Source organism: Herpailurus yagouaroundi, unplaced genomic scaffold (assembly GCF_014898765.1).
Source record: "Herpailurus yagouaroundi ecotype Mexico unplaced genomic scaffold, PumYag 166, whole genome shotgun sequence".
Taxonomy (NCBI): domain Eukaryota; kingdom Metazoa; phylum Chordata; class Mammalia; order Carnivora; family Felidae; genus Herpailurus; species Herpailurus yagouaroundi.
The window spans coordinates 33340222-33360935 of NW_024412407.1; the positions used below are offsets into that span (position 1 = coordinate 33340222).

At 38.5% G+C, this 20714-nt stretch overlaps 3 protein-coding genes across 9 annotated transcripts in view; 1 reads left to right on the plus strand and 2 right to left on the minus strand.

Annotated features, from left to right (window-relative positions):
- The window catches only part of PDE6H (phosphodiesterase 6H), a 179171-nt gene extending 177721 nt beyond the window's left edge, over window positions 1–1450 (minus strand). The window contains exon 1 of the mRNA XM_040488843.1: window positions 1363–1450. The gene's annotated coding sequence lies outside the window, so the exon portion shown is untranslated. The remainder of the gene's footprint in view (window positions 1–1362) is intronic.
- Window positions 1–1471, minus strand: part of CUNH12orf60 (chromosome unknown C12orf60 homolog) — a 129551-nt gene extending 128080 nt beyond the window's left edge. For 2 of the 7 annotated variants that reach the window (XM_040488828.1, XM_040488830.1), the window contains exons 1-2: window positions 672–1346; window positions 391–448 (exon numbers count right to left, since the gene is read on the minus strand). The gene's annotated coding sequence lies outside the window, so the exon portion shown is untranslated. The other 5 variants (XM_040488831.1, XR_005794550.1, XM_040488832.1 and 2 more) reach the window with 5 other exon arrangements.
- A 53-nt stretch (window positions 1472–1524) lies between these two features.
- WBP11 (WW domain binding protein 11) lies at window positions 1525–17655 on the plus strand. Its single transcript, XM_040488822.1, has 12 exons — window positions 1525–1636; window positions 3450–3580; window positions 4073–4104; window positions 4942–5035; window positions 7962–8158; window positions 9434–9567; window positions 9779–9978; window positions 10638–10829; window positions 13250–13351; window positions 13765–14058; window positions 15027–15209; window positions 16639–17655. The coding sequence occupies exons 2-12, from the start codon at window positions 3517–3519 to the stop codon at window positions 17070–17072; spliced, it is 1926 nt and encodes a 641-aa protein (XP_040344756.1). The 5' UTR covers window positions 1525–1636; window positions 3450–3516; the 3' UTR covers window positions 17073–17655.
- Window positions 17656–20714: the final 3059 nt, after the last annotated feature.

The following is a 20714-nucleotide window of genomic DNA, read 5'->3' on the forward strand; positions in this document are numbered from 1 at the left end:
TTTCATTAATTACCTGATTTCAGAAAAATCCAGAGGTTAATGAGGCCTAATGGTTCAGTTAATTTCTACAGACACAAGTGTTTTTTCGCCAATAACTACCCATTGAGACTCTTAGGTTCTATTCACAAAATTATTAATAAGTTGTTGATGCAAGAATGTGTTTGTTACAGTTTATTTTTTGCATAAAAGTACAAGAAATGTCTTGAGATTTTAAAATCTCATCATGTCCCCAAAATTAAAAAGCTAGATGAAATACTTTAATGTTTCAAAATGTACTCATTTTCTCTTCTGTCACTGCTTCTTAAACTTAGTTGCAAACTAAATTTGTTCACATTCAAAATTAAAGCTTATTTTTTTATTACCTAACTTTCAAGTTCTAAACTACAATACCTTGTTAATGCTCTTTCTGGGACTCAAAATTCGGTCCAAAACCAAACCGGGAAACTTTCTAAAACAAAGGGTAGTTTAGGTAAGGTACCGATCTTAAATGCTTAAGTGCACATTTAAATATTCTGCTGCTAAGATTAGTATGTATCTCCTTCAATGTTGGAGTATTTACAATAATTGGTAGTAAGAACTAGATCTAAAATATTTTCCTATTAAGGGATATTAAAATCAGAAATAACCAAGGGAGTCTTTTAAAAGTAAAATTTTTAAATATTTGAGCTTACCTTTAAGGGGAAAGGGGGAGTCTCAGACAAACCGCAGATAGCAGGGAAGGATGAAAGACTAGACCTAAGTGAAAATCCGTATATAGGTATAGTGACATCATAAAGGACTTCTAGATGGTGAAAAGACCAAAAGGGAAAGGAGCCAACATAAATCAACCTCGCCACTTCTAGATTTAAAATTGCAGACGTATCTCCACATTTCCTCCTCAAAAATTTATTGTAGATTACTGTAATTTATCGTAGATGAACAATCTGGAACTCTAAAACGGGCACTAACCTGCTCAAATCTACAAAATGTTCTGTGTGCCTATAAAATTTCCAGACCGACATGACGCTAGCAAAGAGCAACAAACACAGTACCAAGTGCAATTTGGGGGCCCGCTCTCAAACAGACACAACCAAAAGAGACAGCACGCGCTTACATCACAAAAAAATCCAAAATCCAAAAACAAATATAATTCTTGCCAAAAGAAACACCGCAAAACAGCTAACTAGAATCGTCCCGTCCAAACCAACGTGACGGAGACCCCGGAAATTAAGTCAGAATGTCTCGGTCCTAGAGGTCCTAGACTACTTTCGTAGTCTTCTCATCAGCCAATCACCTAGCCCACTTGCTTCGCTTTCCTTATTTCTATTGGTCTAAAGAAGTGTCAATTAACGTGTTTCTGCGCAATGGGGGGCGGGCTCTTACCAGAAAGTCAACCAATTCGGTATGAATCCGGAGCGGAAGAAGACTCTGGTCCGGGAGTTCTTGGTTCCTCTCTATGGTACCAGGGCGGAGAAACGCTTAGATCTTCGGCAATAGGGATAGGAAGTGACGTAAGGATGGCGGAGGGGCGCGAGGTTTCAAGATGGCGGTGGCAGGGTTGCTGACCGGGAGGCAGAGGTGAAGGCCCCTACGAGGTAAAAGAGGCCAAGAATCGTCCCATCCCCGCTTCCTGCAGTCCCAGGAACCCAGCAGAAGTGTGAGTGTGCAGGATTGTTCCACTCCGTTCCTTCATCTCTCCCGACCCTTCTCCGGGCCCGCGCGTTTGCCTCGGGGACACCAGGCCCGTCAGCTCCGCTCTTCCTCGCGGTTGGGTCTCCCGGGTCGCGGACCGGGGGATCTTCGAGCCAAGGGCGGTGCGGCTTCCAGCGTTTCAGCATTTGTTCACCCGAGTCAGTTAGCGCCACCTCCTGCCTGTGCTCGTTGACGGGCCGCTTTAGATTTGACGTCTTCTTGTACCTCGAGTCAGGGTCAACCGTCGCTATGGTTTCGGCAGTTGCTGCTGCTGTTGCTTCCCTTGGTAAACTGGGCTCCGTCCCACTGCTGCCTCTTCGGTTAAATTTAGTTTCCCCACGGTTTTGTGGCCCAGTTTCCCTGTCGTTTCTGCTTTTAAACCAAAAGTAGTTCGTGCAGACTAAGGCTCCATGGTCTTCTGTAGAAATCCTCTGTAATTAGTATCTGTTCTTTGTTACAGTTGCGGGAGAGGAAGGTCAAAACAGGAGCCTGAGGGTAATTGAGAACACAGCAAAAAAGATACAAGTCATCAAAGATTAGGGGAGCCTATATTTCTACTAATGTTGCTTGTTCCCACCTCCTTTCTCCCCGACTCCCAGTTTTTTCTGTGAAGGAAATCCTGCGCAGGGTGAATTAGTTGCCACTGGAAAAGCTTTGAAGCATTTAGCAGAAATCAAGGCATTTGAACACTTGCTGAAAGAGGCATTAACTAGTGAACTTTTCTTGACAAAATCTTCATACGAGGAAGAAGGGGAGGTATAATTACTTGTATAGGCTACTAAAAATTTTATCTCATGATCTTCCCTTTCCCACCCTTTAAAAGTCTACTTTCAGGGGTGCCTGGGTGGCTCAGTCAGTTAAGAGTCCGATTTCGGCTCAGGTCACGATCCCACGGTTTGAGGGTTCGAACCCCGCGTCGGGCTCTGTGCTGACAGCCTGGAGCCTGCTTCGGATTCTGTGTCTCCCTCTCTCTGCCCCTCCCCTGCTTGCGCTCTCTCTCTCTCTCTCTCTCAAAAAGAAAGAAATGTGTAAAAAAAAAATTTAAAAAGATAAATAAAAGTCTACTTTCAAAAGAAAGTAAGTTTGTCAACTTTATTATTGGGAAGGGTGAGCATTAAATTGGAACAAGAGAAAGAAGTAATATAATAATGTCTCAGATTAGTAAAAATCTTGACTTGCAAAATATTTTCTCTCAAGCACGATCATCCCTTTCAGTTATCTTAAAAAGCACAAATCAGGAATCAAGTGGGTGCTAGTAAAAATGTGTGTCTTGACATTCTTGGACACTTCTTCATATAATACTTTTCATTTTTAATATTTGCACCTTTAGTTATGTTTTAAGCTCTTGAGAGCCAAGAATTCTATCTGAATTAGAATGAAATCTGAATTAAATAGCCTTAAATTAATGAGTTTTTACTATCTTAAAGATGTTGGGAATACATGACAAGAGAAACCATGGAGAGAGACAAGAATGAGCTATCTGTTTTTTTGAACTCACATTATTACCACCATTCTCTTTTGATTCCCCTTTCACCCTAAATAGAAACCAAGGGTGTAGGAAAAGATCTAATGGTTTTTCGTAGGCATGATTTGTCCCCATATTGTCAAAGCATATTCTGATTCTTCTCAGTTGACAGAGTCGGTCTGTTGTGATCCATTTTAAAAAGTTAATAATCAAAGGAATGTTTCTTTTCAAGAGATTGGTAGAAGTTTTGTAACATAAAATGGAAGACACTTTGTAAATAGAGGAAAAACAAGCTATTTCTTTGTCTTTGCAGGTTTTTGGTTTTTTTTTTTTTTTTTTTTTTTTTTTTTATGAACAAGTAAATCATACAAGTTGTCAACATGGGACGGAGATCTACATCATCCACCAAGAGTGGAAAATTTATGAACCCTACAGACCAAGCCCGTAAGTGTCCATTAGTATGGAATGATAAAGAAGAGGAGTGATAAAATTGCAAACATTAGAGAATCTATTATGCCTTAATTATAAAACCAGCCATGGTAGGAGTCAGTTGTATGAAGTTATCCAGTGTTCTTGGGAGTACATGATGAAAACTTTAAACATGCAAAAAAATTAGTACCCATATTTTTTTTTAAGTTTATTTATTTATTTTGAGAGAGTGTGTGCATGATCGGGGAAAGGGCAGAGAGAGTGACATCTTTTTCTTTCAGATTCATAGTTACTTTTTAAGAAGCTTAAAACAAAAACTTCTCAGGACATTTTTGGTTGACATAATTAAAGGGTGCTGTTGGCATCTAATGGGTAGAGCCCACAAATGCTCCTAAATATTCTGGAGTGCATAGGACAACCTCCCACAATAAGAATTAATCTGTATTAAGTTGGAGAAAATGTTAGTGTTCAAGATTTGAAAGTTTTATGTTTTCTCTGTCTCTAAAGGAAAAGAAGCCCGGAAGAGAGAATTAAAGAAGGTATGATTTCAGAAGCATCCTATGAGACATAGTGATGTTTGGCACATCTTACTATTTGGGATTAGTGGATTTCAGAACAACATTTACAGTTTTTTGTCAGGAAAGATACTTCATACTGCTTCTAACAAACCATAAAATTACTAAGCCAAAATACCTTATTTGGAAACAGAACTGAAAAAACTTTGCAGTTAAGCTCATGAGGAGTTATTGTAACATTGTCTATTTGATTATCTTTCCCAGTGAGTTAAATATCTTTGAAAGGAATTTCTTTTTGCTATTAAGGCATATTGCTCTGTTAAAAGCTACTGAATTAGTGAATGGAAATAAATATGGTTCTAAATAGTTTTGTGGGTTTTTTTTTTCATTTTGTAGCTGTCGAGTTTGTGGCAAAGTGTTTCCCAGAGTAAAAAAGTATTTACTTTTTGGTATCATGCCTTAACACATTGAGAGAATGCAGATTTTTAATAGCTTTTAATGGGGTTTTCTTAGTTCATTGTTCAGTATCAAATCTGCAAAACTTTTCTCTAATATATAGTTTTAGAATTAAGCTTAAAAAAACTAAGATTTTTTTAAGTAATTGCTAAAGACCTCACAAAATTGAAGGAAATACTTGCCTAAGAAAGCACACATAGTAATGCTCATTTATCTTTTTGTCTAAAGTTGAAATATTTGAGAGCAAAAAATTACATAGCTTTGGTTGTGGTGGTTGAAACGAGATCAGAAACCGAGGAGAAGTTTGGCTTCATTTCAAATAGATTCAGATTCTTGATGCAAATGGAAATAAAAACTCATATGGGTGTCCAGTTTCTTGACATAGTGCTCTTTTGTTTCTCTAAGAACAAAAAACAGCGCATGATGGTACGAGCTGCAGTTTTAAAGATGAAGGATCCCAAACAGATTATCCGAGACATGGAGAAATTGGATGAAATGGGTAAGAATTTATAAAAGGCTAGATTTCATAGCAGGTGTAACAGTCTTATACATGGAGGCAGGCAAGCAGGTAATGAGGAGAGCAGCACAGGCATGAGTAAAACAAAAGTATGATGACATTTGACAGTTAGGCTTAGTTGTAGTATCAGGAAGACTAAAATGGAGGGGTAGGGAGCGATTTGCACACTGAAGATCTTACCTAGTGTAAGATGAATCCCATTTATTTAGCTTGAACTAATTGTTATTGAAGTAATGAAAGCCTGTTTTGACCAGTTCAAAAATGAAAGCCTGTTTTCCAGACAAGACTGAATTCTGGAGGTTTTTGTTTGTTTTGGTTTTTAATTTTGGCAATTACAACGTACATCTAAGTATTACCCCACCATGAATTTATCAGTTTCCCATTTTTCCCAATGAGAAGATCAGACACTTGACCCACTTAGTAAGGTGGTCGAAGTCATCAAATACTTAAAATCTAATTTTATAGAATATCGTATTAGGATTTCTCCCTTTTTTCACATTTCTTTGAGTAATTTTACTCAGTTTCTTCATATGCATCTTCAATGTCACAAGTTTTTTTATAACTGGAATCATACAAATAACTTGTTATCTTTCCTTGAATCAAAGTTGCTTGAGAATTGTCTGTGTGATGCTACCACTGGAAATTTTATCCCAACCCACAAAGATCCATTCAGAACATGGGATTTCTTATTTTTCTGCCTCCTTTACCTTTTTTTAATTTAATTTTTATTTTTTTTAATTTACATCCAAGTTAGCATGTAGTGCATTAATGAGTTTAGGAGTAGAAGCCAGTGATTCATCCCTCTGTGTATAACACCCAGTGCTCATCCCAACAAGTGTCCTCCTTTATGCCTCTTGCCCATTGAGCCCATCGCCCCACCTACACCCCATCCAGCAACCTTCCATTTGTTCTCAGTATTTAAGAGTCTCTTATGTTTTGTCCACCTCCCTATTTTTGTGTGATTTTTGCTTCCCTTCATCTGTTTTGTATCATAAATTCCACATGTGAGTGAAGTCATAGGATATTTGTCTTTGTCTGATTTCACATAGCATAATATACTCTGGTTCCATCCACGTTGTTACAAATGGCAAGGTTTCATTCTTTTTGATTGCCGAGTAATACTCCATTGTATGTATATACCACATCTTTATCCATTTATTTGTTCATGGACATTTGCTTCTACCTTTTTTTTTTTTAATTGCATAATGAAATGATTTTTCCAAGTTTTGTTAGCAAAGGTTCCCAGTTTTAGTGGTTTGCCAAAACTCAGATAGTAAGCAAAAGAGGTACAGTGGGTCTCAACAATACATTAAATGAATTTTTAAAATCCAGTTATGTGGGATTATGGTATTAGAAGTTTTGTTAAATAATGTGGCAAATCTTGTGCATTTAGCTGGGGCAAGAGTTCTGGGTCAGATTGAGTGATCCCAGATGTTTCCCAGTTCATGTGTAGCTGATCCCACTTGTTGCCTCTGCGTTAAATATTACTATGGACAATTGCTGTACCTGAGATGTCAAGACATTACCTATTAACATGACTTCAATGATTTTTGTGGTTTTAAAGGAGATAATCGTCACAATTGAGGTTTATTGAGCTCTTATCTTGCTATTTACCAATTTTTTTCCAGATGTTATTTAACCCTTGCAACAGCTTTTGGGTAGGTGTGTTCCACAAGTTTTATGAGTGAGGAAACTCAGGCACATACTTTACTCAAGGTTGTGCTGTTAGGAAGTGGCAAGCTGGGATTAAAACTCCGGCATTCAACACTTGTATTAATCACACTAAGAATAGTGTGTGATGTAAGACTGTATCTTCCAAATAAATCACCAAGGTTAATAGGATTTAGGGAAGAAGATAATTAAACTTGCTATCTGTAAAAAAAGAAGGGAACACTGTTGATCAGGTTTCTAATTACAATTTATAAAACTTAACACAGTTTATAAAACTCAGTATAAACTAGTTTAGGTAGAGAAAATATGTACATTGACTCCCATAGTTGGTAAATCCCAGAGGGAAGCTCTCATGTGTCTGTCTGGTCTACTCTCTTGTTAGCCTCATTCAGTATATTGCTAATGAACTTATTGGGATGGAAGGTGAAATATGTGTGTGTGGAATTAGTGGGACACAAGGTCACAGCTTTAGGTTTATTTTATCCCTCCTGTGAGGGATCCACACTTAAAATCTCCACATCCACATTTAAAATCTCAGAGAAGTATCTAGTTTCAGTTTGGATCATGTGCCATTTGATCTCTGAGTCAGTCACTGGCAGGGGGAGTGGAGGGAGGCAGGTATAATTGACCAGGCAAGCCTGGGAGTCTTGTGCTGATAATCCCTCTTGGGGCAGAAGACTTGAAATGAAGCCCTATGTTGAATACATGGAAAGAGAAAGGATTGTATGGTAACTAGACACCAGTCCACTATAAAAATAATTAAGTGGTGAGGTAGACACTACTGGATATTTTATTTGTGATGCCATTAAGTCATCAGACTTTGTTGTAAAGTAATTGATGTCCCCATTTTCCAGATGAAGAAGTTAAAGATCACAGAATTCAAGTAAAGTGCCCAGGATCTCAGAATTAAAGGACAGAGTCAGGTCTGATTGAAGCCTCACTATATAGCAAGTTGTTAGCGTAAGGGAATGAAAATCGATTTTTATTACAGTGATTATGAAATCAATTAGGTGCTGTTTTTATAAAAGAAAGTAAAATTAATGGCTATCTTAAAAGGGTGGAATTTCAACAAATGTCTGTTGCACTTTATAGTAAATTTTAGAAGTAATATACCTGGTCTAGGTCCCTTTTAAAAGTTTTAGCATATAGGGAGATTATATTAAATTCTATAGTTAGTTGATAACCTAAATGAAACAAGTTTTTATGTTTAATTTGAATATCTACTCTTTTCTTTCAGAGTTTAACCCAGTGCAGCAACCACAGTTAAATGAGAAGGTGCTGAAAGACAAGCGTAAAAAGCTGCGTGAAACCTTTGAACGTATTCTACGACTCTATGAAAAAGAGAATCCGGATATTTACAAAGAATTGAGAAAGCTAGAAGTAGAATATGAACAGAAGAGGGCTCAACTTAGCCAGTATTTTGATGCTGTCAAGGTAATCAAGTTTCTTTTAGAGAAACTAAAATGTTTTTAGATTTGCTCTTAAAATTGACAGTGTGAGAATTGGTCATATTCTTCCTCTTGACAAATTTTTTTTTTTAATGTTTATTCTTGGGAGAGAGAGCACAAGCCAGGGAGGGGCAGAGAGAGAGAGGGAGACAAACAATCCAAAGCAGGCTCCAGGTTCTGAGCTGTCAGCACAGAGCCGGGTGTGGGACTCGAACTCACGAACCGTGAGATCATGACCTGAGCTGAAGTCAGGCACTTAACCGACTGAATCACCCAGGTGCCCCTTGGCAATTTCTTGTCAAACTAAACATAGACCTTCTCCATGAGCCAGCAAATCTAATGCTACATATTTACACAAGAGAAGTTAATCCATCTGCCAACACAGTAATAGCCAAAAACTGGAAATAGCCCACATGTCCATTAATAGGATAATGGATAAACAAACTAGTATATTTATAAAATTGAATGTACTCAGCAATAAAGAATGACCTACTGATACTCAAAACCACATGGGATAAAAAAATTTTTTCATGGATATATGTCAAAACATGTTGAACTTCTTTCATAGTTACTCCATTTGTATGACATTCTAGAATAGGCAAAACTAATCTGTGGATGAAAAAATTTATAACAGTGGTTGCTATGGGATATTGTTAGGGATCGACAGGAATATGAACTATATGCATTTGTCAAAACAGAATTTATACGTTTCACTGTGAATTTTGTTTCAAAAATGTAAAAAAAAAAAAATGATATAGTTGTTATAAAGTAGGTAGTATCGGTCCTGCTTTATAGATAAGGAAACTAAAGTAACTTTGCTTAGTCACACAGCTAGTGTGTGGCAGAAATTAAAAGAAGGCAGACTAACTTTAGAAACCCAAGCTCTTCCATGGGTTATATGCTATTTCTAAGTTAATTGGTAAGTGCTATTTATCATCCAGAATATTTAAAAGAGTGGCTTTGGTGCTAGATACTTTTAATAGTTGGATTTCCATAAACAGCTATTTCAAACCATAACCCAAAAGGATAAGTTGATGATAGGAGGGAGAAGAGCAGCAGAGTTTGTCTCTTTTAGAGGTGATAAGGATTTTTTTTCCATTCATTGACAGGTTTTGGAAATATTGACAAGTATTGGTATTGATATTTTTTCCTGATACTTACGTTAAGTGGAAAGCAAATCCAGTTTATGAAGTAGCAGGTGGTTAATTTTTAGTGTTGAGTTTGTGGCTTGCTCTTATACCGTTGAAAAATTTTGTTTCAGAATGCTCAGCACGTGGAAGTGGAGAGTATTCCCTTGCCAGATATGCCGCATGCTCCTTCCAACATTCTGATCCAGGACATTCCACTTCCTGGTGCCCAGCCACCCTCCATCCTTAAAAAGACCTCAGCCTATGGGTAAGGAAGCGGTAGCATCATCAGATAGCATTTATTAAAAGTACCTTTTGACTATCCAGTGCCAAAATTATTGTAGTGGAAATGAAAGGCAATGTGAATGTAAGTGGTGCCCCGCCTGATTAAATGTGAAGAAATCCCTTAAAAATGTTTGAAGAGAGGAAATAAATATCTTCTCATTATTAACGTGGTAACTGTAAAATTTTCTTCATAGACCTCCAACGCGGGCAGTTTCTATACTTCCTCTTCTCGGTCATGGTGTTCCACGTTTGCCCCCTGGCAGAAAACCTCCTGGTCCTCCCCCTGGCCCACCACCTCCTCAAGTCTTGCAAATGTATGGCCGTAAAGTAGGCTTTGCTCTAGATCTTCCCCCTCGTAGGCGGGATGAAGACATGTTATATAGTCCGGAACTTGGTAAGGAGTGACTGTTTCTTTTGCTTTTAACAACCTTTCTACCGTCATTTTTTAAGCTGGCCCTGTTTAACATCTTGTTTACCATCCTCAGAACTTGGAAAATGAATGAGGATTACATGTACATACTAACAGACGGATAAGTCACAGAATTTGCTTAAGTAAAAGCATCATACATAAGGAAGTATAGAAATGTTTATTGTGTTTTAAAATAGGCTCTATTAAGAGATGTCACCTTCTTACTAACAATCCCTTAAGATTCAGATACTTGTTTCCTTTTCAGTTTTATTGCCCTCAGACTAGAACATAGTTTTATATGTTCTCTATATAAACAAGTATCTTGTATATGTGTGTGCATCCAAGTTTCCACATATAGAATTTGTTTTCAAATTTAAACCTTTTAAAAAATACCTTACGTTATCAAAAAGGTTTTAAAACTGTTACCATATGGAAATATTGTTAGACGGTATGAACAGCTCATATCGTATACAGAATCTTTCTGGTTCATATACAAAACCAGAATCTGTAGGTTCATATACAGAACCTACAGAAACAGGTAGGTCATTCTGAGTTAAATAATAGTTTTCTGTGCTCTGAGACCCAGTGTGTATGTGGAGGATCCAATAGTAATACTTGTTTCCTGCTCCCTCCTACTTTGTCAGCTCAACGGGGTCATGACGACGATGTTTCCAGCACCAGTGAAGATGATGGGTATCCTGAGGACATGGATCAAGATAAGCATGATGACAGTACTGATGACAGCGACACTGACAGATCAGATGGAGAAAGTGAAGGGGATGAATTTGTGCACCGTGATGATAACGAAAGAGACAACAATGAAGAAAAAAAGTCAGGTATGTCCTGATGAAAGGTCCATGGTATTGATCAATGAACACACAAGACAAAGGTCTTGATTTATTAACACATCTGTAAAAATAATTGTGAATATCTTGAAAGGAAGGATCATAGCTCCATTCATCTTTATATCTCAATCTTAAAAGTTCTTGACACATACTGAGTACTCGGTGGATGTTTGTGATGGAAAAATAAATTAAGCAGTGTATGTAATAAAGAAGCCTATGTAATAAAGTCCACTTGGGGAGAAAAATAACTATTTCAACAGCATGAGGATGTACTTTTATGGGGATGTGTAGGAAAAAAGAATAAGCACACAACCATATTGAGAAAGCCATATCCACATTGTTGGTTTGTTTGTTTGTTTTTTAATAAGTCTGTTTAAATAACTTAAATTTTCTGTGTTCATTGTGTCTTCACATGAACCAGACCACAATTATAATTCAGGTACACTTGCAAGTGAGTCATGATATAATGGAAACATCCAAAATGTAGGTTATGTGTCCATTTGATTATTACAAAATCGGACTGAGTTACGTGTACTTTTAAAAAGTAGTTATGATATTCATCAAGAAAATGTTAAGCATCATGATAGAAACTGAGCAGTGCAAAATGTATAATAATCTCTCACACCTCTGTAGTCTTGCAGTTTCTTTTAAAATTGTTTTTGTGGAGCGCCTGGGTGGCGCAGTCGGTTAAGCGTCCGACTTCAGCCAGGTCACGATCTCGCGGTCCGGGAGTTCGAGCCCCGCGTCAGGCTCTGGGCTGATGGCTCAGAGCCTGGAGCCTGTTTCCGATTCTGTGTCTCCCTCTCTCTCTGACCCTCTCCCTTTCATGCTCTGTCTCTCTCTGTCCCAAAAATAAATAAACGTTGAAAAAACAAAAACTTAAAAAAAATAAATAAATAAAATTGTTTTTGTAACCTACAATACCATATTTATGTGTTAGTAATACTACTGATGTATTTATAACGATGACAGATCTTTCCTTAGAGCTGGTAACGAAAAGTTACGGAGGACTTACATAGGAGCTAGCACTCAAAAATAGCAAGTCCTTAGAGCCACAGCAGCTCCATTTTTCTCTGGCATTGTGTGATCCTTTGCCTCATTTTTCCCTTTTCCTGCCACCTTTTGTTACTCATACATACTCATCAGTGTACATGTGCTGAAAGTGGCTATCCTAACTATGACTTGACATTCATCTAATATTTGTTCATTTTGTACTGTATGCAAGGAATTTTCCTAGACAAAGGATACAAAGTGAACACAACTAAAGCCCTGCCCAATGGAACTTTGTAAATGTTTACCAACAAAGATTGCTTCCAATGTTGCACCCTTTGGCAACATGTTTAATAGCGTCTAGTAGATAGCTTGATTTATCAGGTTAAAAAGGTCCCTTCTAGTCCTACTTTGCTAAGAGTTTTTGTAATAAATATTTTGAAGCATCTGTTGGGATGTTGTTATGGTTTTTAAGTTGTTTAATGTGATGAACTATATTCATGGCTTTTCTAATGTTAAACCTCACCTTGCATTTCTGGGACAACCCTACATGTTTATGATGTATTTTTCTTTTAAAACACTGTTAGATTCTGTTTGGTTATACAGGTGGGTATAACAACACCGGGGTTAGGAGCTCCAACCCTGTGTGCAATCAGAACATCCGTGCATAACTTTTGGTTCCCCCAAAACTTAATAGCCTAGTGCTGACCGAAGTTTTACCGATAACACAAACCATTGATGAACACACATTTTGTCTGTTGTGTGTATTATATACTACAGTCATGCAATAAAGTAGGCTAATTCATAAGGAAAGTACAGTTACAGTACTGTACTATATCACAAAAAAAATCCATGCGTAAGTGGACCCACTCAATTCAAACCCATGTTGTTCGAGGGTCAACTGTATTTTATAGTAGGTTAGTTTTGGTATCAGGGTTGTGCTGGCTTCATGAGTTCTGGATTGCATTCCATCTTTTCCTGTGCCCTTTTGCAGGAAATTTCTGTAACTCCCATGTTTGCCTGAAGTTCCTTGTAAAAATTATTTGGGCCAGGTTAGAAAAAGATTTTTAACTACCACTTCAATTTTATAAATTCTGGTCTTATCTCTTCTCTGGCCAATTTTTGTAATTTATATTTTTAGAGAGAACTGTTTTTTATCAGGGTTTTCAGTTTTACAGGCATAAAGATATTGATGGTATTCTTCAAGTTTTTAAAATTGATGGATTTGAAATCACAATTGCATATGTTTACCACCAGTGGGCACTTCTTCTATTACCTTTTATACGGCTCTTTTAGCACTTAACTTCTGCCAAATGGTGGGCAGCCATCATATCTGGTGCTTTATAGCATTATATAGTAAGCATTTACTGAATTTTGTTGTTCCTGATCTACCCCATTCTCTCCCTCCCCTGGCCCCTAAGGTCTGAGTGTAAGATTTGCGGATATGCCTGGAAAATCAAGGAAGAAAAAGAAGAACATGAAGGAGCTGACTCCTCTTCAAGCCATGATGCTTCGAATGGCAGGTAAAACTGGGAAAGAGGCGTGAAATCACCTTTTGGATATTTCCTGCTGCTAGTTCCTTTACATATGGTTTCCCATTTAGTGTCTCAGCAACCCTAAAGCAAATAATAAATCCTGTTTTAGGTTTGGAGACATTAAGGTAAGCTGTCCAGAGTTGCCCGGCTAGTAAGTTGTTACACTGGCATTTAGATCCAGGTCGGTCTTGTTCAAAAGCCTGGGCTTATTTCCCTCTGCTCCACTAACATAGATGAGTGGAATACTGTTTGATTCTTCCACATCTAAGTATTTTACTGAAGAAGACTATTGAGATAATTGTAAGAAAGCACTGAATTGAGCATGTGTCTTCAGGCATCACTTTTTTGCAGACTGTAAAAAATGAATCAGTCCCATTTACCTGGTTTAAAATTTCCTTTAGGCCAGGAAATCCCAGAGGAGGGACGAGAAGTAGAAGAATTTTCAGAGGATGATGATGAAGATGATTCTGATGATTCTGAAGCGGAAAAGCAATCACAGAAACAGCATAAAGAGGAATCTCTTTCCGATGGCACATCTGCTGCCTCTTCACAGCAGCAAGCTCCCCCACAGTCTGTTCCTCCTTCTCAGATACAAGCACCTCCCATGCCAGGACCACCTCCTCTTGGACCACCCCCTGCTCCACCTTTACGGCCACCTGGACCACCTACTGGCCTTCCTCCTGGACCACCTCCAGGTAAATTAGCACTTTGGTATTGTGAAAAATAATTACATCTCTCTGTGATTAGAATGATGAAGTCATTTCAAAAATATACATCATTAGTGCTGATGTTTTCTCCTGATACCCTAAGAGAGAAAGGATGAGTGCGATTTATTCCTACAGCACTGTTTGCAATTCATAGTACTTACGACAGCCGTCTTTTTCTCCAAAGGTCTTCTTTTTTCAGGGTTCTTTACTTCTGACGTTCGCAGGCAGAAACTGGAATACGAAACGGGGGGTTTCTTTAGTACTGCTTTTTAATATGACAGGTTGGCCGAATTCTAAATTGATAGCTAGTGAGACTAGGGCACAGTAAATACTATCAAGTATCCTTCTTTGGTTGGGAATTGTTGGATGTCAGTCTTCAGAGATAAAAGTGATCAGTATTAATGTAGTTTGGCATACCAGTATAAGAAGTTTATTTAAAATGCGAACTTCTTGGCCATTTTTGATTTTATAGTTCTTCATCCTGCAGTTGGCCAGTTAAGTTTTTTCACTTGAGTTTATCCTTTTCCAATTGGTGGTGCAAAAGCAAATTACCTGTCTTACGCGCTTTTTCATTGGTCTTTGTCAATATCTTATTGTGTTTCAGGGGAATTCTTAAAGCACCCTGCTCTGTATTCCATTTTCAGCTTTATTTTGGAAATTTAAGAATTCTTCTCATCTTTGTATAATTTCTAGCCCAGCAGAGCTGTGATTGAGTATGTTTTTTTTCAGTGCTGGGATATAAAGAGAAATGATCCATAACAAAATTACTACCCTATCTGGTGCTCAGATATTTGTTGAATGAATTCAGTTTCCACATATGTTTTGGTCAGTTTTTGAAGTTACCTGATTTCAGGTTAAAATGATAAGTCAGACCACATCGGAGTTACCTGTATACCACAGTTACCTACTTCATACGTTATTTGTCTTACGCTAATTTGCCGTTTTTCTCTTTACAGGAGCTCCTCCATTCCTGAGACCACCTGGAATGCCAGGGCTCCGAGGGCCTTTACCCCGACTTTTACCTCCAGGCCCACCCCCAGGCCGGCCCCCTGGTCCTCCCCCAGGTCCACCTCCAGGTCTGCCTCCTGGCCCTCCTCCTCGGGGACCCCCACCAAGGCTACCTCCCCCTGCGCCTCCAGGTAAAGCTCTTGATTTATACTACAAAAATTTGACTACCACATACTTCATCCTTCATACTTCATCTAAGACATATTGTCACATTTCGATATCCTGAAGTCAGGGGGTATTCTAAAATGTTTTTAAATCGCTTTTGACGTAGGTTGAAGTTGAGTTTTTCCAAAGGGTATTTGCATTGGATTCTGTCTGTCGTATGAGGGATTTTTCCCAGCCAAAGACCACCTTGGATTAAATTCTCCATTTGAGTAGGGTGTTTTGCACAGACAGGGACAGGCAACGCTTCTAATTGTGAAGTCATTCCATGTATTTACATGAGTATGAATTTAAAGTTTAAAATTATAAGGCAGATTCCCCCTCCTCTCTTAACCAATATCAGTGTGAAATATGCAGATTTCCTTGCACTCTTAGTTTGTGTGGTATGTGTATTTCTAGTTTATTACATTGACTCCTGGTTTAATGTGAAAGCCTCCTTTTAAGCTCCCTGGATTCTCAGTGGTATCCGGAATAATTATGAGTCTGTATAAGTAATAGCATCTTAGGTTCTGTGAAATTTGGTACTTTATATTCAATCTTAAAAGTGGTGTTTGAAGAAAAATAATCTGGAGGTTCTGGGTAAATGACAATGGTATGTCTGAACCATCAAAAGAGGACACAAATTCTTTTCCAGCGGTGGTGACATACTGTGATTAGTTACATTCTCTCATTCCAAGGTTAGAATTACATTTCCTGCCCATTGGGCTACTTTTTTCAGGGGAGGAATGGTGTGGAAATCAGTAAATAATGCATGAGAATGAAACCCCCAACCTTGGCCTTGATAGTATCTGCATTACACAGCTAGTATAATGTCTTGGGCTGTCAGATTTGAAATTTGACAAAGGTGACATCCTACTTGAAACCAGTTGGTGTTGTCAACTTTATAGATTAAAATAGTACATTACTCTGAGAGGAAGAAAACATAAGTACAGGGACACAGACTGAAAGTGAATACAATTTCCTGGGGCGCCTGTGTGGCTCAGTCGGTTAAGCAGCCGACTTTGGCTCAGGTCATGATCTCGCGGTCCATGAGTTCGAGCCCCGCGTCGGGCTCTGTGCTGACCGCTCAGAGCCTGGAGCCTGTGTCAGATTCTATGTCTCCCTCTCTCTCCGACCCTCCCCCCGTTCATGCTCTGTCTCTCTCTGTCTCGAAAATAAATAAACGTTAAAAAAAAAAAAAAATTAAAAAAAAAAAAACGAAAGTGAATACAATTTCATGATAAAATATTCCTTCCTATCAAAAAGTATTCCTGAGTTTCAAATAGCAAGCAGCATGATTTTAGCTTATTTTTTCTAAATTGCCCATTTTTAAAAAATTGTCAACCTATGTTTTTAACATCTTTAATGGTTAAAATGGCTTCACGTAGTATTCATCGGCCCGTTTTCACCTTCGTTTAGGTATCCCTCCACCCCGTCCCGGCATGATGCGCCCACCTTTGGTGCCTCCACTTGGACCTGCCCCACCTGGGCTTTTCCCACCAGCTCCCTTGCCGAACCCGGGGGTTCTAAGTGCTCCACCCAACTTGATTCAGCGACCCAAGGCGGATGATACAAGCGCAGCCACCATTGAGAAGAAAGCCACCGCAACCATCAGTGCCAAGCCACAGATCACCAATCCCAAGGCAGAGATTACTCGATTCGTGCCCACTGCGTTGAGGGTACGTCGGGAGAATAAAGGGGCCGCTGCTGCTCCCCAAAGAAAGTCAGAGGATGATTCTGCTGTGCCTCTTGCCAAAGCAGCCCCCAAATCTGGTCCATCTGTCCCGGTCTCAGTGCAGACTAAGGATGATGTTTATGAAGCTTTCATGAAAGAAATGGAAGGGCTACTGTGACAGCTTTTAATGCCAGAACAGGTTTAATGCCATGAGTGGTTCGTGGGGAAAGAGGCTCTTACTAAACTTAGTGAAAGAGCTGCTTTCACTGTCAGGGTATTTTTAAATTTCAGTTCAAGGAATATCCTAAAATTTAGCCTTGTTCAGAATTTGTTGCGTATAAGACAGAGTTATTTCATTCAGAGTAGATTGGTTATTGAAGCCGTGCTGCTAACATCCATTCCCTTCATACCACCATTTTCATCCCGTTTGTTCCCCTTCTCCAGTTCTTTGGAGACGTGATCGGGGGGATCTTTGTTACTTATTTGTTATGATTCTCTTCTTGTGTGCTGTGGGCACTGGAGTAGAGATTTCTGAAAAACAGTTTATTTTACCCCATCTTGCCTTTTGTGTTTGAGTTATTTTAATATTTTCTTGTAAATATTTTGTAATATTTTAGTGAAATGGATCGCAATGTCATTTCCTAATACAAAGCAAGATATGTGGGAAGAAATTGTACAATTCTTTGATGAAAATTATTTCCCACTGACCTAAACTTTGAGTGTTTCATGGAATAAATAAATAAATGTTCTACACCGAGACATCCTCTGTGTTACTGGTAGTATATAAATATGATATCTGTGTTATGGGCACAAAAGAAACCAGTATTTAAAACTTGGGTTTTAAGGAACTACCGTAGCTGGTACACAATGAAACTCTGATTGAAGATATGGTTAAAACTACGTTTTAAATTTTAAGGGATCAAGAAAAGAGGATTACTTTCTTTCAGAATTATCTTATTGGCTTTGGAGAAATTGAGAGGTTATTAATTGTGTGGAAGATGAGTCTTCTCAAAGATTATTTGCTTTCCCAGAGCTGTGTGAGCTGACACTAATTGATGATAAAAAGCTTTGAAACCATTTCTAAATCATTAGATAGCCAGATATGGTTACTTCTTTTACTTTATTGCATTGTCAGTTGTATAAGCTTTTATTAGTAAAAGCACATAAGGGTTGCCGGGTGGCTCAGTCAGTTAAGCATATGGCCGACTCAGGTCATGATCTCACAGTTGGTGAGTTTGAGTCCCACATCAGGCTCTGCGCCTCCAGCTTGGAGCCTGGAGCCCGCTTCAGATTGTGTCCCTCTCTCTCTGCCCCTCCCCTGCTTGCACTGTCTCCCTCTCAAAAATAATACTAAAAAAGGCACATCAAATGAGGGACGCCCAGGTATCTGACTTTGGCTCAGGTCATGCATGATCTTGGGGTTCATGAGTTCGAGCCCCACATCGGGCTCTCTACTGTCCATGCAGAGCCCGCTTCAGATCCTCCGTCTCCCTCTCCCTTGCTCATGTGTGTGCATACTCTCTCAAAACTTACTAAGCATTAAAAAAAATAAAAGCACATAAAATAAGAACGCTTGATTTTATTAATTTGCATCAATACCATTTTCTAACTAATTCATCTAGCCAGTAATCCTGGGAAATGATGTTCGTAGATACTGTCCCCATTTTACAAATGAGAATATTGAAGCCAAAAGGTTTGTGTGACTTACCCAGTGGCCCAAAGTGAATATTCTATGAACAAAGACACATGTACAAGCCCAAGGAGACCATGTATACACTGAGTTTAGGCGAAGTGTACCTGTTCTTTCCACTAGATCTTAACCTGTCATGTGAGTCATCAAAAATTGGTGATATCCTAAAAAGATAGTACAATAACACAATAAGGCTGTTCTTCTCTTGAGGGTGATTTCTTTGATGGATTTTTACATTTCTGTTCTGAGATCTGTGTATGTGACTTTTTCTTGGAAGTTACTCCGGGTTAAAGCAAATCCTGTCAAAGCAGTCTATGGATCATTTGGAGGTTTTTGTTTTTGGTATAATCAGTGCAGGCCAGTAAGTGAATTGAATCTTTTATCATTTAGATACAAGATTCAAACACAGTTATATCATCATCAAGTCAGTATTATAATCTAAGTGTAAACAATTGTTCTCCGGTATTTGGTCTGCAAATTTTTAATGTTCTTGCTTAAAATTTGTATTTTTGTGCAAGAGATTTGTGTTTTCACATTTATTAAGGGAGCTGTTGACAGTTTATCTTAAAGTCATTTCCTAATATCACTAGTTTAATTGTATGAAAAGTCAGTTGCACAATCTGACACATTTTATATGTTAGCCATATCTGCAGGAAAAGGGAATCAGCAGTTCAAAACTTGGGTCGATTCTGAGTCGGCACTTAACCATCAGGATCATAATTTATGTCATGTTTTCAAAAAACTGGTTCGATCACTGCTAAGCTTGATACAAATCTCTAAGCAGATAATACGGATAAATATTACTGTTTCCTTCTCAAAGTGTCACTTTGTTATACATTAATTGCCCCTTAAAGTCATTTTGAAATTCCTTTTACTCTTTTTCCTGGGCTTAAGATGTGAAGGATCACCACAACAATATTCTGCCATGGCATAGAATCAGCGTAAAGTCCTAGACGACGCCCAAAGTTCCATTTAGTTTCAATTCTCATTTTGTATATTCCAGTTTGTGCTGTTTATAAAAGACCACTTTATATAGAGTTGGGAGACTTTTTTGTAATATTTCTTAAACTTTCTTTTACTTCATCAAGTAATTCTTCAGGCCACAGAAGATGCCACAATCACCACCTCATATACAACTGCACACTCAGGTTGCGTCCTCAATTCTGACTGCAGCACATCTACTATATGAAAAGGGTCGTCAGTCAGAATCTGTTTGGAGGACAGGCCTTTACGGCAGCACTTCTAGAGTTCAAAGCTGTCACTGAGCAGAGGTATGGATAATTTCTACACACCGAGTCCTGGGTTCAGGAAGGTATAAATGAGCTGTGGGGAAATCTTTCTGTTCTTTCCATCCCTGGGATGAAGGACTTTTAGCAAAGGTCAGAGCTGGGACCTCTATGAGACCAAAATAAGTCTCCCTACCACAGTTCTCTTATTTCTTTTTCTTTTTTTTTTTTTTTTTGTTGTTGTTAATGTTTATTTATTTTTGAGAGAGACAAAGAGTGTGAGCAGGGGAGGGGCAGAGAGAGAGGGAGACACAGAATCCAAAGCAGGCTCCAGGCTCCGAGCTGTCAACACAGAGCCCGACGCGGGGCTCGAACTCACAGACCACGAGATCATGACCCAAGCCAAAGTTGGCCGTTTAAGCAACTGAGCCACCCAGGTGCCCCTCTTATTTCTCAGAATGCCTTATAGTTTGGCTGTGAAGAGAAGTAGGTAGGACAGAGGGCAGGTGGCTGAAGACTGGCTGAGCAGAAGGGTTTTGCTTGATCAGCATGCTCAATTTTGCTGAGGGTCAATGGACAGTAGAGAAGGAGAGGTTGGAGAATGAAAGGGTAGTTGATGGAATGAGGTATCTCCTGGCTTAAGGAGACATGAGAAATAAACTATTCATTCTGTAGATAGTCACTGAGCACCTGCTGTGAGCTAGGTGCTGGGAAAACAGTGTAAAGCAAAATCAGATGTGGTTCCTACCTTCAAGGTCCTTAGGGAAATTTCAAGAAATAAACATGTGTCTATATCACTTCTGTGCCATACCTTGAATACAGTATTTACCAACACTAATTTTTAAAAGAATTTTATTTAACCTGTGCTAATAATTTGGAAAAAAATAATCTGACGGTTATTACA